This window comes from Oncorhynchus kisutch, unplaced genomic scaffold, assembly GCF_002021735.2.
Source record: "Oncorhynchus kisutch isolate 150728-3 unplaced genomic scaffold, Okis_V2 Okis03b-Okis08b_hom, whole genome shotgun sequence".
Lineage (NCBI taxonomy): Eukaryota > Metazoa > Chordata > Actinopteri > Salmoniformes > Salmonidae > Oncorhynchus > Oncorhynchus kisutch.
The window spans coordinates 19,096,904-19,122,779 of NW_022261980.1; the positions used below are offsets into that span (position 1 = coordinate 19,096,904).

At 47.2% G+C, this 25,876-nt stretch overlaps 1 protein-coding gene across 3 annotated transcripts in view; it reads right to left on the bottom strand.

The window, feature by feature from the left end:
* LOC116359599 (zinc finger protein 710) overlaps positions 1-25,876 on the bottom strand; it is a 44,991-nt gene that overhangs the window by 7,605 nt on the left and 11,510 nt on the right. The window contains exons 1-3 of one of the 3 annotated variants that reach the window (XM_031812482.1): positions 15,204-15,323; positions 10,642-12,183; positions 5,985-6,176 (exon numbers count right to left, since the gene is read on the bottom strand). In XM_031812482.1, coding sequence (XP_031668342.1) covers positions 5,985-6,176; positions 10,642-12,183; positions 15,204-15,248 — 1,779 coding nt within the window. In that variant the 5' untranslated portion in view covers positions 15,249-15,323. Of the gene's footprint in view, positions 1-5,984; positions 6,177-10,641; positions 12,184-15,203; positions 15,324-25,876 lie in introns of those variants that run through there. The other 2 variants (XM_031812479.1, XM_031812480.1) reach the window with 2 other exon arrangements.

Genomic DNA, 25,876 nt, shown 5'->3' on the forward strand with positions numbered 1-25,876 from the left:
CCAGGCTCTCCTTTACCCAAATCCAGACAGCAGATGTTCTGAAAGAGCTGCAAAACCTGGACCCGTACAAATCAGCTGGGCTTGACAATCTGAACCCTCTATTTCTGAAACTATCCGCCGCCATTGTCGCAACCCCTATTACCAGCCTGTTTAACCTCTCTTTCATATCGTCTGAGATCCAAGGATTGGAAAGCTGCCGTAGTTATCCCCCTCTTCAAAGGGGGAGACACCCTGGACCCAAACTGTTACAGACCTATATCCATCCTGCCTATCTAAGGTCTTCGAAAGCCAAGTCAACAAACAGGTCACTGACCATCTCGAATCCCACCGTACCTTCTCCGCTGTGCAATCTGGTTTCCGAGCCGGTCACGGGTGCACCTCAGCCACACTCAAGGTACTAAACGATATCATAACCGCCATCGATAAAAGACAGTACTGTGCAGCCGTCTTCATCGACCTTGCCAAGGCTTTCGACTCTGTCAATCACCATATTCTTATCAGCAGACTCAGTAGCCTCGGTTTTTCGGATGACTGCCTTGCCTGGTTCACCAATTACTTTGCAGACAGAGTTCAGTGTGTCAAATCGGAGGGCATGCTGTCCGGTCCTCTGGCAGTCTCTATGGGGGTGCCACAGGGTTCAAGTCTCGGGCCGACTCTTTTCTCTGTATATATCAATGATGTTGCTCTTGCTGCGGGCGATTCCGTGATCCACCTCTACGCAGACGACACCATTCTATATACTTCCGGCCCGTCCTTGGACACTGTGTTATCTAACCTCCAAACGAGCTTCAATGCCATAAAACACTCCTTCCGTGGTCTCCAACTGCTCTTAAACGCTAGTAAAACCAAATGCATGCTTTTCAACCGTTCGCTGCCTGCACCCGCACGCCTGACCAGCATCACCACCCTGGATGGTTCCGACCTTGAATATGTGGACATCTATAAGTACCTAGGTGTCTGGCTAGACTGTAAACTCTCCTTCCTGACTCATATCAAACATCTCCAATCGAAAATCAAATCAAGAGTCGGCTTTCTATTCCGCAACAAAGCTTCCTTCACTCACGCCGCCAAACTTACCCTAGTAAAACTGACTATCCTACCGATCCTCGACTTCGGCGATGTCATCTACAAAATTGCTTCCAACACTCCTCAGCAAACTGGATGCAGTTTATCACAGTGCCATCTGTTTTGTCACTAAAGCACCTTATACCACCCACCACTGCGACTTGTATGCTCTAGTCGGCTGGCCCTCGCTACATATTCGTCGCCAGACCCACTGGCTCCAGGTCATCTACAAGTCCATGCTAGGTAAAGCTCCGCCTTATCTCAGTTCACTGGTCACGATGGCAACACCCATCCGTAGCACGCGCTCCAGCAGGTGTATCTCACTGATCATCCCTAAAGCCAACACCTCATTTGGCCGCCTTTCGTTCCAGTTCTCTGCTGCCTGTGACTGGAACGAATTGCAAAAATCACTGAAGTTGGAGACTTTTATCTCCCTCACCAACTTCAAACATCTGCTATCTGAGCAGCTAACCGATCGCTGCAGCTGTACATAGTCTATTGGTAAATAGCCCACCCATTTTCACCTACCTCATCCCCATACTGTTTTTATTTATTTACTTTTCTGCTCTTTTGCACACCAATATCTCTACCTGTACATGACCATCTGATCATTTATCACTCCAGTGTTAATCTGCAAAATTGTAATTATTCGTCTACCTCATGCCTTTTGCACACAATGTATATAGACTCCCCTTTTTTTCTACTGTGTAATTGACTTGTTAATTGTTTACTCCATGTGTAACTCTGTGTTGTCTGTTCACACTGCTATGCTTTATCTTGGCCAGGTCGCAGTTGTAAATGAGAACTTGTTCTCAACTAGCCTACCTGGTTAAATTAAGGTGAAATAAAATAAAAAATAAATAAATATATACACCATATAAACTCACCAGGTCATATATACACCATATAAACTCACCAGGTCATATATACACCATATAAACTCACCAGGTCATATATACACACCATATAAACTCACCAGGTCATATATACACACCATATAAACTCACCAGGTCATATATACACACCATATAAACTCACCAGGTCATATATACACACCATATAAACTCACCAGGTCATATATACACACCATATAAACTCACCAGGTCATATATACACACCATATAAACTCACCAGGTCATATATACACACCATATAAACTCACCAGGTCATATATACACACCATATAAACTCACCAGGTCATATATACACACCATATAAACTCACCAGGTCATATATACACACCATATAAACTCACCAGGTCATATATACACCATATAAACTCACCAGGTCATATATACACCATATAAACTCACCAGGTCATATATACACCATATAAACTCACCAGGTCATATATACCATATAAACTCACCAGGTCATATATATATATATACATATACACACAGTATATCATAGAAGTGAGTACACCCTTCACATTTTTGTAAATATTTGAGTATACCTTTTCATGTGACAACACTGAAGAATTGACACTTTGCTACAATGTAAAGTAAATAGTGTACAGCTTGTATAACAGTGTAAAGTAAATAGTGTACAGCTTGTATAACAGTGTAAAGTAAATAGTGTACAGCTTGTATAACAGTGTAAAGTAAATAGTGTACAGCTTGTATAACAGTGTAAAGTAAATAGTGTACAGCTTGTATAACAGTGTAAAGTAAATAGTGTACAGCTTGTATAACAGTGTAAAGTAAATAGTGTACAGCTTGTATAACAGTGTAAAGTAAATAGTGTACAGCTTGTATAACAGTGTAAAGTAAATAGTGTACAGCTTGTATAACAGTGTAAAGTAAATAGTGTACAGCTTGTATAACAGTGTAAAGTAAATAGTGTACAGCTTGTATAACAGTGTAAAGTAAATAGTGTACAGCTTGTATAACAGTGTAAAGTAAATAGTGTACAGCTTGTATAACAGTGTAAAGTAAATAGTGTACAGCTTGTATAACAGTGTAAAGTAAATAGTGTACAGCTTGTATAACAGTGTAAAGTAAATAGTGTACAGCTTGTATAACAGTGTAAAGTAAATAGTGTACAGCTTGTATAACAGTGTAAAGTAAATAGTGTACAGCTTGTATAACAGTGTAAAGTAAATAGTGTACAGCTTGTATAACAGTGTAAAGTAAATAGTGTACAGCTTGTATAACAGTGTAAAGTAAATAGTGTACAGCTTGTATAACAGTGTAAAGTAAATAGTGTACAGCTTGTATAACAGTGTAAAGTAAATAGTGTACAGCTTGTATAACAGTGTAAAGTAAATAGTGTACAGCTTGTATAACAGTGTAAATTCACTGTCCCCTCAATTAGAAAAAAGTTATACAAGCTGTACACTCACTGTAGCAAAGTGTAATTTCTTCAGTGTTGTCACATGAAAAGGTATATTCAAATATTTACAAAAATGTGAGGGGTGTACTCACTTCTGTGATATACTGTTTATATATATATATATAAACTCACCAGGTCATATATAATGTAATACAGTGCCTTCGGAATTTTGTTATGTTACAGCTTTATTCTAAAATGAATTAAAATTGTTTTCCCCCCTTGATCAAATAACCTCAATACCCCATAATAACAAAGCAAAAACAGGTTTTTAGAAATGTTTGTTCATTTAAATACACATATATATATAAAAAATATAATAATTACATAAGTATTCATACCCTTTACTCAGTACTTTGTTGAAACACCTTTGCAGAGATTACAGCCTCGAGTCTTCTTGGTTATGAAGCTATAAGCTTGGCACAATTATATTTGGGGTGTTTCTCCCATTCTCTGCAGATTCTCTCAAGCGGTCAGTTGATGGGGAGCGTTTCTGCACAGCTATTTTCAGGTCTCTCCAGAAATGTTCGATTGGGTTCAAGTCCGGGCTCTGGCTGGGCCAGAGCCCACAGCATGATGCTGCCACCACCACCATGCTTCACCATAGGGATGGTACCAGGTTTCCTACAGACGTGACTCTTGGCATTCAGGCCATCATCTGCACATCTATCACTCCAGTGTTAATGCTAAATTGTAATTATTTCACCTCTGTGGCCTATTGCATTGCTTTATCTTGGCCAGGTCACAGTTGTAAATGAGAACTTGTTCTCAACTGGCCTACCTGGTTAAATAAAGGTGAAATTAAAATAAAATAATCTTAGTTTCATCAAACCAGAGAATCTTGTTTCTCATGGTCTGAGAGTCTTTGCCTTTTGACAAACTCCAAGCGTGCCGTCAGGTGTCTTTGACTGAGGAGTGGCTTCCGTCTGGCCACTACCATAAAGGCCTGATTGGTGGAGTGCTGCATAGATGGTTGTCCTTCTGGAAGGTTCTCCCAACTCCACAGAGGATCTCTAGACCTCTGTCAGAGTGACCATCGGGTTCTTGGTCACCTCCCTAACCAAGGGCCTTCTCCCTTGATGGCTCAGTTTGGCTGGGCGGCCAGCTCTAGGAAGAGATGGTGGTTCCAAATTCTTCCATTTAAGAATAATTGAGGCCACTGTGTTCTTGGGGACCTTCAATGCTGCAGACAACTTTTGGCACCCTTCCCCAGATCTGTGCCTCTCGGAGCTCTACGGACAATTCCTTTGACCTCATGGCTTGGTTTTTGCTCTTATATAGACAGGTGTGTGATTTTCCAAATCATGTCAGATCAATTGAATTTACCACAGGTGGACTCCAATCAAGTTGTAGAAACGTCAAGGATGATCGATGGAAACAGGATGCACTGGAGCTCAATTTGGAGTCTCATAGCAAAGGGTCTGAATATTTATGTCAATAAGGTATTTCTGTTTTTAATTTGTAATAAAATGGGTTTCCATGGCCGAGCAGCCGCACACAAGCCTAAGATCACCATGTGCAATGCCAAGCGTCGGCTGGAGTCGTGTAAAGCTCGCTGCCATTGGACTCTGGAGCAGTGGAAATGGCAGTCAGACGGACAAATTTGGGTTTGGCAGATGCCAGTAGAATGCTACGTGCCTGAATAAATAGTGCCAACTGTTAAGTTTAGTGGAGGAGGAATGTTTGGGGCTGTTCATGGTTCGGGCTAGGCCCCTTAGTTCCAGTGAAGGGAGATCTTAACGCTACGACATTCTAGACGATACGGTTCTTCCAACTGTGTTGCAACAGTTTGGGGAAAGCCCTTTCCTGTTTCAGCATGACAATGCCCCTGTGCACAAAGTGAGGTCTATACAGAAATGTTGTCGAGGTCGGTATGACTGGCCTGCACACAACTTGACTGGCCTGCACACAGCCCTGACCTCAACCCCACCGAACACCCATGGAATGAATTGGAACGCCAACTGCGAGACAGACCTAATTGTCCAATATTAGTGCCCGACCTCACTAATGCTCTTGTGGCTGAATGGAAGCAAGTACCTGCAGCAATGTTCCATCTAGTGGAAAGCCTTCCCAGAAGAGTGGAGGCTGTTATAGCAGCAAAGGGGGGACCAACTCCATATTAATGTCCATAATTTTGGAATGAGATGTTTGACGAGAAGATGTCCACATACTTTTAGTAATGTAGTGTAAAGCCAACATGAAACGTGATACCAGGCCTGTCTGAAAAAGTGAATCCATTCTCCTCTAGCTAATAAAAACCTGTCTCCCTATCTTCTGAATCAAGCTGGTACTCAGTACAGTAGCCTATGCTTCGGAGGGGGGAGGGGCAGGTAGCCTAAACACAGACAGGTAAAGATTTTCACCTGGCAGGCAGTCAGAATACGTTTGAGTGACAGCGTGGGGGCTTTGTACAGGCGTTTTGTTGTAGGACCAGAAACAAATGCCTGGAACATAAAATAAGGTTATTAACCAGTTCCCATGCTTTTAAAATAACAGTTATGTTATGGATCACGTTCCTTCCAGGTTCCCTTGCTGTTATTTTCCGGTTGTGTTCCCTGAACTTGTTCCAACCCTGGATATAAACTCACCTTGCATTTGAAGGGTTTGACGGGCAGGTGGACGATCATGTGCGTTTTGAGCGTCTGTTTCTGGATGAAGCTCTTGAAGCAGATGTGACACTGGAAGGGTCTGATGCTGTTGTGGATCAACATGTGTCTCTTCAGGTTGGCTGACAAGGTGAACTCACGGGAACACACCTCACACTTATGACCCTTCATTCCCTGACCAATAAGAACACAGGAGGACAGTTAGATGAGGACCATTGCAGCCGAATGAATGAACATGAAGTTAGTTGAAATTCTGTAAAGAAGCTGAAGGAAAAGCATGACTATACTGGGATCAGACCTAGCTTGGTCAAATACTTCTAAAGGCTGGGTGGTACTTAACTTGGTTGGTCTGTTATACTGGGATCAGACCTAGCTTGGTCAAATACTTCTAAAGGCTGGGTGGTACTTAACTTGGTTGGTCTGTTATACTGGGATCAGACCTAGCTTGGTCAAATACTTCTAAAGGCTGGGTGGTACTTAACTTGGTTGGTCTGTTATACTGGGATCAGACCTAGCTTGGTCAAATACTTCTAAAGGCTGGGTGGTACTTAACTTGGTTGGTCTGTTATACTGGGATCAGACCTAGCTTGGTCAAATACTTCTAAAGGTACTTAACTTGGTTGGCCTGTTTGGGATTATTCCATTCCATTGCACACTAAATCAAGCACTAGTACTGATATGATTCATATGCATCCGAGCCAGGCCATGAAAGATCATGTATTCTTTGTTCTAGATAGCAGACACAGACACAGGCAGCCCAGCGGTTAAGAGCTTTGGCCCAGTAACCGAAAGGTCGCTAGTTCGAATCCCCGAGTTGGCAAGGTTGAAAAGTCTGCCGTTCTGCCCTTGGGCAAGGCAGTTACCCCAAACAACTTCTCCTCTGGCTTCTCCTCGGACGTAGATGTCAATTAAGGCAGCCCCCCGCACCTCTCTGATTCAGAGAGATGGGTTAAATGTGGAAGACACATTTCAGTTGAATGCATTCAGTTGTGGAACTGACAAGGTATCCCCTTTCCCACAGTCAATCCAGTCTGTCTCAACCCACCGTGTCTGACCGTCTGTCTCAACCCACCGTGTCTGACCGTCTGGCTCAACCCACCGTGTCTGACCGTCTGGCTCAACCCACCGTGTCTGACCGTCTGGCTCAACCCACCGTGTCTCACTGTCCGTCTCCACCCCCCGTCTGTCTGTCTGTCTCCACCCCCCGTCTGTCCGTCTGTCTCCACCCCCCGTCTGTCCAACTTCAACCCACCTCGTATGTCTGTGCGTCCGTCTCCCCCCCCCCCCCCGTCTGTGCGTCCGTCTCCCCCCCGTCTGTGTGTCCGTCTCCCCCCCGTCTGTGTGTCCGTCTCCCCCCCCGCGTCAGTCCGCCCGTCTCCATCTCTCAGGTTGGTCATCTAATCTATACCAACACCACTGACTACACTTCTCAGGTTGGTCATCTAATCTATACCAACACCACTGACTACATCTCTCAGGTTGGTCATCTAATCAGAACCAAGGACTATATACAGTTCCTGGAAATAACTACTTTTAATAAAGACTAACTAAACTGAACCACTGAGAGCATAGTCAGTCTACCATGACCTTTGAAACCTTCTGGGTTATGGTTAGAGCTAGGGGTTCCAGTGGTCTCAGATGGTCAGTACCTTGTGATTGAGGGATGCTGGAGGAGGGCTAGGGTTAAAGGTCAGGGGTTAGAGTTAGGGTTAAGGTATATTGTGGGTGAGAAATGCTGGCGGAGGGCTAGGGTTAAAGGTCAGGGGTTAGAGTTATGGTTCAGGTATATTGTGGGTGAGGTATGCTGGCAGAAGGCTAGGGTTGAAGGTCAGGGGTTATAGTTAGGGTTTAGGTATATTGTGGGTGAGGGATGCTGGCGGAGGGCTAGGGTTAAAGGTCAGGATTAGCTACATGGCCAAAGGTATGTGGACACCTGCTCGTCCAACATCTCATTCCAAAATCATGGGCATTAATATGGACTTGGCCCCCCCTTTGCTGCTTTAACAGTCTCCACTCTTCTGGGAAGGCTTTCCACTAGATGTTGGAACATTGCTGCAGGGACTTTCTTCCATTCAGCCACAAGAGCATTAGTGAGGTCGGGACACAGTCGGCGTTCTAATTAATCCCAAAGGTGTTCAATGGGATTGAGGTCAGGGCTGTGTGCAGGCCAGTCAAGTTCTTCCATACCGATCTCGGCAAACCATTTCTGTATGGACCTCACTTTGTGCATGGGGACATTGTCATGCTGAAACAGGAAAGGGCCTTCCCCCAAACTGTTGCTGCAAAGTTGGAAGCACAGAATAGCCTAGAATGCATGCTGTAGCGTTAAGATCTCCCTTCACTGGAACTAAGGGGCTTAGGCCAGACCATGAAAAACAGCCCCAGGTCATTATTCCTCATCCACCAAACATTACAGTTGGCACTATTCATTTGGGCAGGTAGAGTTACCTGGCATCCACCAAACCCAGATTTGACTGACTGCCAGATGGTGAAGCGTGATTCATCACTCCAGAGAACGCGTTTCTACTGTTCCAGGATGCAATGGCGGCGAGCCTTACACCACTCCAGCCGGCGCTTGGCATTGCGCATGGTGATCTTAGGCTTGTGTGTGGCTGCTCGGCCATGGAAACCCATTTCATGAGGCTTCAGACGAACAGTTCTTGTGCCAACATGTTTTGGTTGGTGAATATATTTATAAAAGGCACCTTAGAGAGATTATCACAGCCATCAAAGCCCACACAAATCACAGCTCTTATTTGAAATGTCTTTAAAAATCCACCATGGGGAAAAATGAATGGCAGTTTGGGACTCTGTATCGAGTGTTGCAACCGAGAACAGACCTTCGCGCTTCAGCACTCGGCGGTCCCGTTCTGTGAGATTGTGTGCCCTACCACTTCGCGGCTGAGCCGTTGTTGCTCCTAGACATTTCCACTTCACAATAACAGCACTTACAGTTGACCGGGGCAGCTCTACAAGGGCAGAAATGTCATGAACTGACATGTTGGAAAGGTGGGATCCTATGACGGTGCCACGTTGAAAGTCACTGAGCTCTTAGGTAAGGAAATTCCATTTCAAATGTGTGTCTATGGAGATTGCATGGCTGTGCGCTCAATTATATACACCTGTCAGCAACTGGTGTGGCTGAAATAGCTGATTCCAATCATTTGAAAGGGTGTACACATACGTTTGGCCATGGTTAGGGGTCAGGGGTCAGAGTTAGGTACCGTGTGTGTGAGGGCGTGCTGGCGGAGGGTTATGGTTAGGGGTCAGAGTTTGGTACCTTGTGTGTGAGGGCGTGTTGGTGGAGGGTTATGGTTAGGGGTCAGAGTTAGGTACCTTGTGTGTGAGGGCGTGCTGGCGGAGGATTATGGGTAGGGGTTAGGGGTCAGAGTTAGGTACCTTGTGTGTGAGGGCGTGCTGGCTGAGGGTTATGGGTTGGGGTCAGAGTTAGGTACCTTGTGTGTGAGGGCGTGCTAGCGGAGGGTTATGGTCAGGGGTCAGAGTTAGGTACCTTGTGTGTGAGGGCGTGCTGGCGGAGGGTTATGGGTAGGGGTCAGAGTTAGGTACCTTGTGTGTGAGGGCGTGTTGGCGTAGGGTTATGGTTAGGGGTCAGAGTTAGGTACCTTGTGTGTGAGGGCGTGCTGGCGGAGGATTATGGGTAGGGGTCAGAGTTAGGCACCCTGTGTGTGAGGGCGTGCTGGCTGAGGGTTATGGGTAGGGGTCAGAGTTAGGTACCTTGTGTGTGAGGGCATGCTGGCGGAGTGTTATGGGTAGGGGTCAGAGTTAGGTACCTTGTGTGTGAGGGCGTGCTAGCGGAGGGTTAAGTTTAGGTACCTTGTGTGTGAGGGCGTGCTAGCGGAGGGTTAAGGTTAGGGGTCAGAGTTAGGGACATTCTGTGTGAGGGCGTGCTGGCTGAGGGTTATGGGTGGGGGTCAGGGGTCAGAGTTAGGTACCTTGTGTGTGAGGGCATGTTGGCGGAGGGTTATGGTTAGGGGTCAGAGCTAGGTACCTTGTGTGTGAGGGCGTGCTGGCTGAGGGTTATGATTAGGGGTCAGAGTTAGGTACCTTGTGTGTGAGGGCGTGCTGGCTGAGGGTTATGGTTAGGGGTCAGAGTTAGGTACCTTGTGTGTGAGGGCGTGCTGGTGGAGGGTTATGGTTAGGGGTCAGAGTTAGGTACCTTGTGTGTGAGAGCGTGCTGGCTGAGGGTTATGGTTAGGGGTCAGAGTTAGGTACCTTGTGTGTGAGGGCGTGCTGGCTGAGGGTTATGATTAGGGGTCAGAGTTAGGTACCTTGTGTGTGAGGGTGTGCTGGCTGAGGGTTATGGTTAGGGTTCAGAGTTAGGTACCTTGTGTGTGAGAGCGTGCTGGCGGAGGGTTATGGGTAGGGGTCAGAGTTAGGTACCTTGTGTGTGAGGGCGTGTTGGCGTAGGGTTATGGGTAGGGGTCAGGGGTCAGAGTTAGGTACCTTGTGTGTGAGGGCGTGCTGGCGGAGGGTTATGGGTAGGGGTCAGAGTTAGGTACCTTGTGTGTGAGGGCGTGCTGGCGGAGGGTTATGGTTAGGGGTCAGAGTTAGGTACCTTGTGTGTGAGGGCGTGCTGGCTGAGGGTTATGGGTAGGGGTCAGGGGTCAGAGATAGGTACCTTGTGTGTGAGGGCGTGCTGGCGGAGGTGGTGTAGCTGGACAAACTCCAGCCCACAGTGGGAACAGGAGTATGGCCGAGGACTCTGGTGTTTCAGTAGATGGTTCTGCAGCTGGCTGCGGTAGGTGAAGGACTTGTTGCACTCTGTACACTGGTAACTAGTTGGTCCCTGGTGGCTGGTCTGGTGGCGCTTCAGATGGGCGTAGGTGGGGAACTCCATGCCACACTGGGAACACACGTGGCAGCGCCCGCGCTCGTGTTTGGTCTCGTGGGCGCGGAGCTCGCTGGGGTAGGCGAAGCCACGGCGACAGAAGCGGCAGCTGTAAGGTTTGACGTCGGTGTGCTGCAGCATGTGTCTCTTCAGGTGGGAGGTCTGGGTGAAGCCCTTCTTACACACGGTGCATTTATGAGGCCTAGTTCCCTGGTGGGTGAGCAGGTGGGTCTGCAGGTGGCTGGGTTGTTTAAACAGCTTCCCACAGTGGGGGCAGGCGTGGGGCTTGATGCCCTGGTGACCCAGGATGTGAGTTACCAGGTTGTACTTGGAAGTGTAAGACTTTTCACACATACGGCACTTCCATCTCTTCAGCCCCTCCCCCATGTCCACGCAGTACGACTCATCTATCTGGATGTTGATGTCTAGACGGTCAACCCTCCGGCCGTGGTGACGATGGGTCCCTCCTCTTCCTGCTCCTGCTCCTCCTCTTCCCCCTACCCCCTGCTCCAGCTGGTTGCCCCACATCATACCCTGGCTGTTCTCATGGTAGATCTCCCCCCCCTCGTACCCCCCCACCTCGCTGGACTGGAAGTAGCTGCTGATAGTCTCCTCCTGTCCTCCTTTCATCAGGCTGTTTCCCTGCTCTCCCTCTTCCTCCTCCTCCCTTGCTCTCTCCTGATGCCCCCTCTGCCCCTGCAGGCCTCGATGCCCCGGCTCCCCTTTATGGCTGTGCCCTGCCTGGGAGTGTGTGTGAGGGTGTGTGTTAGCCTGCTGGCTGGACATGTCTCTGTCACACTCGGCACAGCCTTTTTGGGCGGCGGCACGGAGAGAGGCGGGGTCAACCTGGACCAATCCCCCTCTAGTAGTAGCCAGGTTGTTCAGCATGTGAACACAGGACGTCAGGCCAGTGATAACCCCTTCTCCTTTCACTTGGGATGACCCGTCCACAGGCACTCCAGCATGGCGCTCGGGCCCTACCATCTTCCCCTCGGGGGATGGTCCGTGCCACCTCCTCTGGCTACAGCTGGGCTGCATGTGTCCGTCTTCAGGCAGGTTTTCTCCCAGGTAATCTCCGTTAGCTCCTATCAGCTGATCAGCGTATTCGTAATCCACCCCCTCTACAGGCAGGGCAGGGGACTCTTTAGGTTCTCCTGTGTAGAAGCCATTAGGAGCGATGGTAGCACCAAACACCTCATTCTGAGAGATGAGCCCCAGAACAGCAGCCTGGGCTAGAGACAGAACCACCACAGGATCAGTCTGAGTGCCAGAATCAACCTGTCTGGCCATCTCCCTGGGCTCACATCTAACCAGGCGCCTGCTGGCTTCCTCCTGAGACACAAACAGGGAGACAAGGTTAGTAATGCAGTCAACACATCTTTACTATCTATGATGTTGATCAGAGATAGCAGCAGAGTCAGTGAGGAGAGAATTCATCAATAATATCACCCATCAGCCCCTGGTCAAGCATCATTAATAATATCACCCATTGCCCCTGGTCAACCATCATTGATAATATCACCCATCAGCCCCTGGTCAACCATCATCGATAATATCACCCATCAGCCCCTGATCAACCATCATCAATAATATCACCCATCAGCCCCTGATCAACCATCATCAATAATATCACCCATCAGCCCCTGATCAACCATCATCAATATCACCCATCAGCCCCTGATCAACCATCATCAATAATATCACCCATCAGCCCCTGGTCAACCATTATCAATAATATCAACCATCATCAATAATATCACCCATCAGCCCCTGGTCACCCATCATCAAATCAAATCAAATCTATTTATATAGCCCTTCGTACATCAGCTGATATCTCAAAGTGCTGTACAGAAACCCAGCCTAAAACCCCAAACAGCAAGCAATGCAGGTGTAGAAGCACCCATCAGCCCCTGATCAACCATCATCAATAATATCACCCATCAGCCCCTGATCAACCATCATCAATAATATCACCCATCAGCCCCTGGTCAACCATCATCAATAATATCACCCATCATCAATAATATCGCCCATCAGCCCCTGGTCAACCATCATCAATAATATCACCCATCAGCCCCTGGTCAACCATCATCAATAATATCACCCATCAGCCCGTGGTCAACCATCATCAATAATATCACCCATCAGCCCCTGGTCAACCATCATCAATAATATCACCTATCAGCCCCTGGTCAACCATAATCAATAATACCAATAACAGCAACTCGAGTGAGGTAGCCTATCGGTTAAGAGCATTGGGCCAGCAACTGAAAGGTTGTTGGTTCGAATCCCAGAGGCAACTAGGTGAAGAATCTGTCGACGTGCCCTTGAGCAATGCACTTCACTCTAATTGCTCCTGTAATTAATTGTGGATAAGAGCGTCTGCTAAATGACTAAACTGTAAAATGACAGAGAGGCGGATTAGGAATCTTGATAGAGGAGTTAACTATCTAACGTTGGTCAACTGAGTTGAACTCGGGATAACAGGTGACATGAGAGGCTCACCTTTTAGTCAGCCAATTTCTATGGCAAAGAAACCTTCAGAACTACCCTGCTCCGGGGCACACTGTCTCAGGGCTGTCATTTATGCTGAATGAAGTGTTGGAGCTGTGTGTTGAGGACCAACCAAATCAAATCCCCATTCACAATCCTTTACTTTAGATTAATCTAGATTCTATACCGATCCATAATATAATCTGAACATGTAGCTAACTGAATGAATCCACACAGCTGCAAAACACACACAGTAAGAAGACTACAGCTACACTTTCATGGTAACATACTGTTGTTCTTACATGATAATATGATATGGTGACAGATCTGGTCTGAGAACAGTTAGAGAGAGAGCGAGAGCAAGAGCGAGAGAGAGAGAGAGAGAGAGAGACAGAGAACAGACACAGAGAGAGAGAGAGGACACAGAGAGAGAGAGAGAGGACACAGAGAACAGACAGAGAGAGAGAGGACACAGAGAACAGACACAGAGAGAGAGAGGACACAGAGAACAGACACAGAGAGAGAGAGAGGACACAGAGAGAGAGGACACAGAGAACAGACACAGAGAGAGAGAGAGAGAGAGAGAGAGAGAGGACACAGAGAACAGACACAGAGAGAGAGAGAGAGGACACAGAGAACAGACACAAGGAGAGAGAGCGAGAGAGAGAGAGAGCGAGGAAAATGAAAGCGGGTGATGGAGGAGAGGGGGAGGGGAGAAATAGGATGAATGAAAGTGGGGGAGGAAGAGAGGGGGAGGAAGAAAGAGCGAGAGAAGGAAAAAGAGAGAGGGAGGGAGAAAGGGGAAGGGAGAAAGAGAGAGGGGGGGAGAAATAGAGAGAGAAGGAAAGAGAGGGATGGAGAAAGAGAGGAAGGGAGAAAGAGAGGAAGGGAGAAAGAGGAAGGGAGAAAGAGAGGAAGGGAGAAAGAGGAAGGGAGAAAGAGAGGAAGGGAGAAAGAGGAAGGGAGAAAGAGAGGAAGGGAGAAAGAGAGGAAGGGAGAAAGAGAGGGAGAAAGAAAGAGAGGGAGGGATAAAGAGAGAGAAGGAAAGAGGGAGGGAGAGAGAAGGAAAGAGGGAGGGAGAAAGAAGGGGGAGGGAGAAAGAGAAGGAAAGAAAGGAGAAAGAATGAAAGAGAGGGGGAGGGAGAGAGAATGAAAAGAGAGGCACTGGAGAGAAAAGAGGAAGGGAGGGCAGAGAATGAGAGTGAGAGGGTGAAAGAGGCGGGAGGGGGAGAGGGAGGCAGTGAGCAAACAAAAAAGAGAGGAAAGGGAGGGGAGAGGGAGAGAAAAGGGAGGGGAGAGGGAGTGAGCAAGCAAGAGGGAGAGATAGAAATGACTAAATGAAAGGCAGACAAAATGAAAGATTAAATCGTGTAGAGAGGGAGACTAAGAGAGAGAGCGAGAGACAGAGAGAGAGAGCGAGAGACAGAGAGCGAGAGACAGAGAGAGAGAGACAGAGAGACAGAGAGAGAGAGCGAGAGACAGAGAGAGAGCGAGAGACAGAGAGAGAGAGCGAGAGAGAGAGCGAGAGACAGAGAGATGACAAAATGAAAGATTAGATCATGAAGAAAGCGAGACAGAGAGCGAGAGACAGAGAGCGAGAGATGACAAAATGAAAGATTAAATCATGAAGAAAAAGAGCGAGTTGAAAGAGCTTTAAACAGACATTTGAGGCTGTTGGGACAAAATATGGAGAAAGGTTTCACCTAAAAGGAGGGAGAACATTTTAAACAACAACTATCACATTTTCCTTCTCAACTCTCAAACTGTGACTGTTCCAACTAATCACCACTAAACCAAACTACCCAAACACAAAAGGTAAATGTTAACCTTAATCCTGTGGTTACCAGCCCAGAACTCACCACATTCTTCCTGTTGTGATGTTTCAGGTGCTTCAAGGACCTCATTCTCCAGACAGAGACAGAGTGTCTCAGAGACAGAAGAGAGGAAGTGTTCTGCTCCTATTTATACTCAGGAAGAAGGAGGCGGGCCTTCTGGCTCCTCCCCCTACCAGTGTGTGTGTGTGTGTGTCTCTCTCTCTCTCCACACAAGTACAAAACATTATGAGCGCCAGCTCTTTCCATGACAGACTGACCAGGTGAAAACTATGATCCCTTATCGATGTCACTTGTTAAATCAAACTTTGTCACATGCGCCGAATACAACAACTGTAGACCTTACAGTGAAATGCTGACTTACAAGCCCTTAACCAACAGTGCAGTTCAAGAAAGAGTTAAGAAAATATTTACCAAATAAACTAAAGTAAAAAATGTGAAAAAGTAACACAAAATAACCATAACGAGGCCAAGTCAGTGTGCGGGGGTCATTTGTACATGTACCCACTGTAGCGCCTTACGGTCAGATGCCGAGCAGTTGCCATACCAGGCGGGGATGCAACAGGTCAGGATGCTCTCGATCAATCCACTTAAATCAGTGTAGATGAAGGGGAGGAGACAGGCTAAAGAAGGATGTTTAAGCCTTAAGACAATTGAAACATGGATTGTGTCTGTTGCCAAACAGAGGATGAACGGGCAAAGTGCCTTTGAACGGTTATGGTAGTAGGTTTGAGTCAAGAACTGCAACGCTGCTGGGTCTTTCACACTCAACACTTTCCCCATGTGGATCAAGAATGGTCCCCCACCGGCCTCACAACCGTGTAACCACGGCAGCCCAGGACATCCACATTGGGCTTCTTCACCTGTGGGATGGTCTGAGACCAGCCACCCAGGCAGCTGATGAAACTGAGTTTACACAACCAAAGAATTTATACACAAACTGTTAGAAACCATCTCAGGGAAGCTCATCTGCTCGTCGTCCTCACCAGGGTCTTGACATGACTGCAGTTTGGCGTCGTAACCGATTTCAGTGGGAAAATGCTCACCTTCGATGACCACTGGCACGCTGGAGAAGTGTGCCCTTCACAGATGAATCTCGGTTTCAACTGTACCGGGCAGATGGTATGGGCAGGCATAAGCTACGGACAACGAACACAATTCCATTTTATCGATGGAAAGTTGAATGCACTGAGATACTGTGATGAGATCCTGAGGCCCATTGTCGTGCCATTTAGCCGCAGCCATCACCTCATATTTGAGTATTATTATGCACGGTCCCATGTCGCAAGGGTCTGTACACAATTCCTGGAAGCTGAAAATGTCCCAGTTCTTCCATGGCCTGCATACTCTCCAGACATGTCACCCATTGAGCATGTTTGGGATTGAAGAGGCGCAGCACAACATTCCACAGGTCCCAATCAACAGCCTGAGCAACTCTATGCGAAGGAGATGTGTCGCGCTGCACGAGGCAAACGGTGGTCACACCAGAGACTGACAGGTTTTCTGATCCACACCCCTATCTGTTTAAAACTGTTATCTTTGACCAACAAATGCATAGCTGTATTCCCAGTCACGTGAAATCCATAGATTAGGACCTAATGAATTTATTACACTGATTTCCTTATGAACTGTAACTCAGTAGAATATTTGAAATTCTGGCATGTTGTGTTTATATATTTGTTCGGTATAGTTTCCTCAGATCTTCTGTTATGAAACCAACCAGGTTGATAGTTACAGAATACTGACTGAATCAAATAATCATGAATTTTGGGCTCCCGAGTGGTGCAGCTGTCAAAGACACTACAGTCCCTGGTTCGAATCCAGGTGGGATCACATCCGGCTGTGATTGGGAGTCCCATATGGCGGTGCACAATTGGCAAAGCATCTCCGGGGTATGCCGTCATTGTAAATAAGAATTTATTCTTAACTGACTTGCCTAGTTAAGTAAAGGTTAAATAATGTTGAACTGCATGCATGCTGATAGACTTAAACCAATAAGGTCTAGTGTCTAGGTAAAAACTGATAGGGCTTTTCACCATGTAAATAGACTGTCCCCTGGTCAACACTACACTAGTACTGGGGGAAACTGGGATCAACACTGTCCCCTGGTCAACACTACACTAGTACTGGGGGAAACTGGGATCAACACTGTCCCCTGGTCAACACTACACTAGTACTGGGGGAAACTGGGATCAACACTGTCCCCTGGTCAACACTACACTAGTACTGGGGGAAACTGGGATCAACACTGTCCCCTGGTCAACACTACACTAGTACTGGGGGAACTGGGAACAACACTGTCCCCTGGTCAACACTACACTAGTACTGGGGGAAACTGGGCTCAACACTGTCCCCTGGTCAACACTACACTAGTACTGGGGGAAACTGGGATCAACACTGTCCCCTGGTCAACACTAGACTAGTACTGGGGAAACTGGGATCAACACTGTCCCCTGGTCAACACTACACTAGTACTGGGGGAACTGGGATCAACACTGTCCCCTGGTCTGTCCCCTAGTCAACACTACACTAGTACTGGGGGAACTGAGCTCAACACTGTCCCCTGGTCTGTCCCCTGGTCAACACTACACTAGTACTGGGGGAACTGGGATCAACACTGTCCCCTGGTCAACACTACACTAGTACTGGGGGAACTGGGCTCAACACTGTCCCCTGGTCAACACTACACTAGTACTGGGGGAAACTGGGATCAACACTGTCCCCTGGTCAACACTACACTAGTACTGGGGGAAACTGGGATCAACACTGTCCCCTGGTCTGTCCCCTGGTCAACACTACACTAGTACTGGGGGAAACTGGGATCAACACTGTCCCCTGGTCAACACTACACTAGTACTGGGGGAACTGGGATCAACACTGTCCCCTGGTCAACACTACACTAGTACTGGGGGAAACTGGGATCAACACTGTCCCCTGGTCAACACTACACTAGTACTGGGGGAAACTGGGATCAACACTGTCCCCTGGTCAACACTACACTAGTACTGGGGAACTGGGATCAACACTGTCCCCTGGTCAACACTACACTAGTACTGGGGGAACTGGGATCAACACTGTCCCCTGGTCTGTCCCCTGGTCAACACTACACTAGTACTGGGGGAAACTGGGATCAACACTGTCCCCTGGTCTGTCCCCTGGTCAACACTACACTAGTACTGGGGGAAACTGGGATCAACACTGTCCCCTGGTCAACACTACACTAGTACTGGGGGAAACTGGGATCAACACTGTCCCCTGGTCAACACTACACTAGTACTGGGGGATACTGGGATCAACACTGTCCCCTGGTCAACACTACACTAGTACTGGGGGAAACTGGGATCAACACTGTCCCCTGGTCAACACTACACTAGTACTGGGGGAAACTGGGATCAACACTGTCCCCTGGTCAATACTACACTAGTACTTGGGGAAACTGGGATCAACACTGTCCCCTGGTCAACACTACACTAGTACTGGGGGAAACTGGGATCAACACTGTCCCCTGGTCAACACTACACTAGTACTGGGGGAAACTGGGATCAACACTGTCCCCTGGTCAACACTACACTAGTACTGGGGGAAACTGGGATCAACACTGTCCCCTGGTCTGGTGTTGTAATAGACAGTATGTGAGACACCATGATTCTAATGAGTAATGGTTAGACAACAACACACTGGGACACTTCTAGAGATAACTAACACTAGCTTTAAGTAGATCAGATTCACAGAGGTTTGTTTAAAGCATATTTCTGAATCAAATATCAGTCAGTAAAGTTGGTATAATACATGGTCTGGAAGAGGGGGAACAATATGATGGAGAGAATATGAAGGAGAGAGAGAGAAAACAGATGGAGAGAACATGGTGGAAAGAGGGAAGAGGGAGGATACGCTTTCAGAGGAGAGGACAAAATGGGGGCGTAATGGAGGAAGCACAGGGAGAGAGGGAGAGAGAGTGAGCAGAGAGAAAGAGAGCAGAGAGAGAGAGCTAGAACAGATGATTGCATGGAATGAAAGAGGGATTGAGGGGGGAGGGAAGGGAGGAGATAAAGAGAACAGGGGAGGGAGGGAGTGAAATGGTGGAGTGAGGGAGAAGGAAAATAAGAGGCAGCAGCAGTGGGGGAAGGGAGAATAGTAGAGAGAGAAAGAGAGAAAGAGAGGAGATGGGGGCAGGGAGCAATGTGAGAGAGAAAGAGAACGGGAGGGGCAGGGTGCAACGTGAGAGGGAGGGAGGGAATGCAGAGAGAGAGAGAGAGAGAGAGAAAGAGAGAGAGAGAGAGAGAGAGAGAGAGAGAGAGAGAGAGAGAGAGAGGGAGAGGGAGAATGCGGAGGGAGGGAGGGAGGGAGGGAGGGAGGGAGGGAGGGAGGGAGGGAGGGCGCAATAGAGAGCGGAAGGAGGGAGGGAGGAGGAAGGGAGTGAGTGAGTGAGATGGAAACCGAGAGCAAAAGAGAGAGAAAACAAGAGCGAGAGAGGCAGAGACAGAGAGAGTGGGGGAGAATGAGAGAAGGACAGAGCAAAGAGGAACAGAAAGAGAGAGAGGGGGAAGGGAAAGGGAAAGAGAGAGAGAAACAAGAGCGAGAGAGAGGCAGAGACAGAGAGTGGGGGAGAATGAGAGAAGGACAGAGGAACAGAAAGGGAGAGAGGGGGAAGGGAAAGAGAGAGAGAAACATATAGAGAGAGGAGAGATAAAGTCTTGCTCCACGATGTGTTGTTACACAAACATGGCGACCACAAAACAGTTTAATACACAGACAGCTTGACAATATTAGTTTGATCAATGAATTCAAGAACACAGGTTCATGGAGCTATACTCCCTGTATCTTCATACCCATGGGAGCCGAAACGTTATGGAGTCCGAACCACGTTAGCCTATGGTCATCTAGTAAGGCACAGACCCTGTACCCTAGCCAGGCACAGACCCTGTACCCTAGCCAGGCACAGACCCTGTACCCTAGCCAGGCACACACCCTGTACCCTAGCCAGGCATAGACCCTGTACCCTAGCCAGGCACAGACCCTGTACCCTAGCCAGGCACAGACCCTGTACCCTAGCCAGGCACAGACCCTGTACCCTAGCCAGGCACAGACCCTGTACCCTAGCCAGGCACAGACCCTGTACCCTAGCCAGGCACACACCCTGTACCCTAGCCAGGCACAGACCCTGTACCCTAGCCAGGCACACACCCTGTACCCTAGCCAGGCACACACCCTGTACCCTAGCCAGGCACACACCCTGTACCCTAGCCAGGCACACACCCTGTACCCTAGCCAGGCACAGACCCTGTACCCTAGCCAGGCACACACCCTGTACCCTAGCCAGGCACACACCCTGTACCCTAGCCAGGCACACACCCTGTACCCTAGCCAGGCACAGACCCTGTACCCTAGCCAGGCACACACCCTGTACCCTAGCCAGGCACAGACCCTGTAGGAGGTAGACTACCAGGTTAAACATTCACCTGCTGTAAGGTAGGAGGTAGACTACCAGGTTAAACATTCACCTGCTGTAAGGTAGGAGGTAGTCTATCAGGTTAAACATTCACCTGCTGTAAGGTAGGAGGTAGACTACCAGGTTAAACATTCACCTGCTGTAAGGTAGGAGGTAGTCTATCAGGTTAAACATTCACCTGCTGTAAGGTAGGAGGTAGTCTATCAGGTTAAACATTCACCTGCTGTAAGGTAGGAGGTAGACTACCAGGTTAAACATTCACCTGCTGTAAGGTAGGAGGTAGACTACCAGGTTAAACATTCAACACACCTGCTGTAAGGTAGGAGGTAGACTACCAGGTTAAACATTCACCTGCTGTAAGGTAGGAGGTAGACTACCAGGTTAAACATTCACCTGCTGTAAGGTAGGAGGTAGACTACCAGGTTAAACATTCACCTGCTGTAAGGTAGGAGGTAGACTACCAGGTTAAACATTCAACACACCTGCTGTAAGGTAGGAGGTAGACTACCAGGTTAAACATTCACCTGCTGTAAGGTAGGAAGTAGTCTACCAGGTTAAACATTCACCTGCTGTAAGGTAGGAGGTAGACTACCAGGTTAAACATTCAACACACCTGCTGTAAGGTAGGAGGTAGACTACCAGGTTAAACATTCACCTGCTGTAAGGTAGGAGGTAGTCTACCAGGATAAACATTCAACACACCTGCTGTAAGGTAGGAGGTAGTCTACCAGGATAAACATTCACCTGCTGTAAGGTAGGAAGTAGGCGACCAGGTTAAACATTCACCTGCTGTAAGGCAGGAAGTAGACTACCAGGTTAAACATTTACCTGCTGTAAGGTAGGAGGTAGACTACCAGGTTAAACATTCACCTGCTGCAAAGTAGGAGGTAGTCTACCAGGTTAAACATTCAACACACCTGCTGTAAGGTAGGACGGAGTCTACCAGGTTAAACATTCACCTGCTGTAAGGTAGGAGGTAGTCTACTAGGATAAACATTCAACACACCTGCTGTAAGGTAGGAGGTAGTCTACTAGGATAAACATTCACCTGCTGTAAGGTAGGAGGTAGTCTACCAGGTTAAACATTCACCTGCTGTAGGGTAGGAGGTAGTCTACCAGGTTAAACATTCACCTGCTGTAGGGTAGGAGGTAGAATACCAGGTTAGACATTCACCTGCTGTAAGGTAGGAGGTAGTCTACTAGGATAAACATTCACCTGCTGTACGGTAGGAGGTAGTCTACTAGGATAAACATTCACCTGCTGTAAGGTAGGAGGTAGTCTACCAGGTGAAACATTCACCTGCTGTAAGGTAGGAGGTATTCTACCAGGTTAAACATTCAACACACCTGCTGTAAGGTAGGAGGTAGACTACCAGGTTAAACATTCAACACACCTGCTGTAAGGTACGGGGTATACTACCAGGTTAAACATTCAACACACCTGTTGTAAGGTAGGAGGTAGTCTACCAGGGTAAACATTCACCTGCTGTAAGGTAGGAAGTAGACTACCAGTTTAAACATTCTACACACCTGCTGTAAGGTAGGAGGCAGTCTACCAGGGTAAACATTCACCTGCTGTAAGGTAGGAAGTAGAATACCAGGTTAAACATTCAACACACCTGCTGTAAGGTAGGAGATAGACTACCAGGTTAAACATTCACCTGCTGTAAGGTAGGAGGTAGACTACCAGGTTAAACATTCACCTGCTGTAAGGTAGGAGGTAGTCTACCAGGGTAAACATTCAACACACCTGCTGTAAGGTAGGAGGTAGAATACCAGGTTAAACATTCACCTGCTGTAAGGCAGGAAGTAGACTACCAGGTTAAACATTCACCTGCTGTAAGGTAGGAAGTAGACTACCAGGTTAAACATTCACCTGCTGTAAGGCAGGAAGTAGACTACCAGGTTAAACAATCAACCCCCCCTTGCTGTAAAGTAGGAGGTAGTCTACCAGGATAAACATTCACCTGCTGTAAGGTAGGAGGAAGACTACCAGGTTAAACATTCACCTGCTGTAATGTAGGAGGTAGACTACCAGGTTAAACATTCAACACACCTGCTGTAAGGTAGGAGGTATTCTACCAGGTTAAACATTCACCTGCTGTAAGGTAGGAGGTAGATTACCAGGTTAAACATTCAACACACCTGCTGTAAGGTAGGAGGTATTCTACCAGGTTAAACATTCACCTGCTGTAAGGTAGGAGGTAGTCTATCAGGTTAAACATTCACCTGCTGTAAGGTAGGAGGTAGACTACCAGGTTAAACATTCACCTGCTGTAAGGTAGGAGGTAGTCTATCAGGTTAAACATTCACCTGCTGTAAGGTAGGAGGTAGTCTATCAGGTTAAACATTCACCTGCTGTAAGGTAGGAGGTAGACTACCAGGTTAAACATTCACCTGCTGTAAGGTAGGAGGTAGACTACCAGGTTAAACATTCAACACACCTGCTGTAAGGTAGGAGGTAGACTACCAGGTTAAACATTCACCTGCTGTAAGGTAGGAGGTAGACTACCAGGTTAAACATTCACCTGCTGTAAGGTAGGAGGTAGACTACCAGGTTAAACATTCACCTGCTGTAAGGTAGGAGGTAGACTACCAGGTTAAACATTCAACACACCTGCTGTAAGGTAGGAGGTAGACTACCAGGTTAAACATTCACCTGCTGTAAGGTAGGAAGTAGTCTACCAGGTTAAACATTCACCTGCTGTAAGGTAGGAGGTAGACTACCAGGTTAAACATTCAACACACCTGCTGTAAGGTAGGAGGTAGACTACCAGGTTAAACATTCACCTGCTGTAAGGTAGGAGGTAGTCTACCAGGATAAACATTCAACACACCTGCTGTAAGGTAGGAGGTAGTCTACCAGGATAAACATTCACCTGCTGTAAGGTAGGAAGTAGGCGACCAGGTTAAACATTCACCTGCTGTAAGGCAGGAAGTAGACTACCAGGTTAAACATTTACCTGCTGTAAGGTAGGAGGTAGACTACCAGGTTAAACATTCACCTGCTGCAAAGTAGGAGGTAGTCTACCAGGTTAAACATTCAACACACCTGCTGTAAGGTAGGACGGAGTCTACCAGGTTAAACATTCACCTGCTGTAAGGTAGGAGGTAGTCTACTAGGATAAACATTCAACACACCTGCTGTAAGGTAGGAGGTAGTCTACTAGGATAAACATTCACCTGCTGTAAGGTAGGAGGTAGTCTACCAGGTTAAACATTCACCTGCTGTAGGGTAGGAGGTAGTCTACCAGGTTAAACATTCACCTGCTGTAGGGTAGGAGGTAGAATACCAGGTTAGACATTCACCTGCTGTAAGGTAGGAGGTAGTCTACTAGGATAAACATTCACCTGCTGTACGGTAGGAGGTAGTCTACTAGGATAAACATTCACCTGCTGTAAGGTAGGAGGTAGTCTACCAGGTGAAACATTCACCTGCTGTAAGGTAGGAGGTATTCTACCAGGTTAAACATTCAACACACCTGCTGTAAGGTAGGAGGTAGACTACCAGGTTAAACATTCAACACACCTGCTGTAAGGTACGGGGTATACTACCAGGTTAAACATTCAACACACCTGTTGTAAGGTAGGAGGTAGTCTACCAGGGTAAACATTCACCTGCTGTAAGGTATGAGGTAGTCTACCAGGTTAAACAATCAACACACCTGCTGTAAGGTAGGAGGTAGTCTACCAGGGTAAACATTCACCTGCTGTAAGGTAGGAGGTAGACTACCAGGTTAAACATTCACCTGCTGTAAGGTAGGAGGTAGTCTACCAGGGTAAACATTCAACACACCTGCTGTAAGGTAGGAGGTAGAATACCAGGTTAAACATTCACCTGCTGTAAGGCAGGAAGTAGACTACCAGGTTAAACATTCACCTGCTGTAAGGTAGGAAGTAGACTACCAGGTTAAACATTCACCTGCTGTAAGGCAGGAAGTAGACTACCAGGTTAAACAATCAACCCCCCCTTGCTGTAAAGTAGGAGGTAGTCTACCAGGATAAACATTCACCTGCTGTAAGGTAGGAGGAAGACTACCAGGTTAAACATTCACCTGCTGTAATGTAGGAGGTAGACTACCAGGTTAAACATTCAACACACCTGCTGTAAGGTAGGAGGTATTCTACCAGGTTAAACATTCACCTGCTGTAAGGTAGGAGGTAGATTACCAGGTTAAACATTCAACACACCTGCTGTAAGGTAGGAGGTATTCTACCAGGTTAAACATTCACCTGCTGTAAGGTAGGAAGTAAACTACCAGGTTAAACATTCAACACACCTGCTGTAAGGTAGGAGGTAGACTACCAGGTTAAACATTCACCTGCTGTAAGGTAGGAGGTAGTCTACTAGGATAAACATTCAACACACCTGCTGTAAGGTAGGAGGTAGTCTACTAGGATAAACATTCACCTGCTGTAAGGTAGGAGGTAGTCTACCAGGTTAAACATTCACCTGCTGTAGGGTAGGGGATAGAATACCAGGTTAGACATTCACCTGCTGTAAGGTAGGAGGTATTCTACCAGGTTAAACATTCAACACACCTGCTGTAAGGTAGGAGGTATTCTACCAGGTTAAACATTCACCTGCTGAAAGGTAGGAGGGAGTCTACCAGGTTAAACATTCAACACACCTGCTGTAAGGTAGGAGGTAGACTACCAGGTTAAACATTCAACACACCTGCTGTAAGGTAGAAGGTAGACTACCAGGTTAAACATTCACCTGCTGTAAGGTAGGAGGAAGACTACCAGGTTAAACATTCACCTGCTGTAATGTAGGAGGTAGACTACCAGGTTAAACATTCAACACACCTGCTGTAAGGTAGGAGGTATTCTACCAGGTTAAACATTCACCTGCTGTAAGGTAGGAGGTAGATTACCAGGTTAAACATTCAACACACCTGCTGTAAGGTAGGAGGTATTCTACCAGGTTAAACATTCACCTGCTGTAAGGTAGGAGGTAGTCTATCAGGTTAAACATTCACCTGCTGTAAGGTAGGAGGTAGTCTATCAGGTTAAACATTCACCTGCTGTAAGGTAGGAGGTAGACTACCAGGTTAAACATTCACCTGCTGTAAGGTAGGAGGTAGACTACCAGGTTAAACATTCAACACACCTGCTGTAAGGTAGGAGGTAGACTACCAGGTTAAACATTCACCTGCTGTAAGGTAGGAGGTAGACTACCAGGTTAAACATTCACCTGCTGTAAGGTAGGAGGTAGACTACCAGGTTAAACATTCACCTGCTGTAAGGT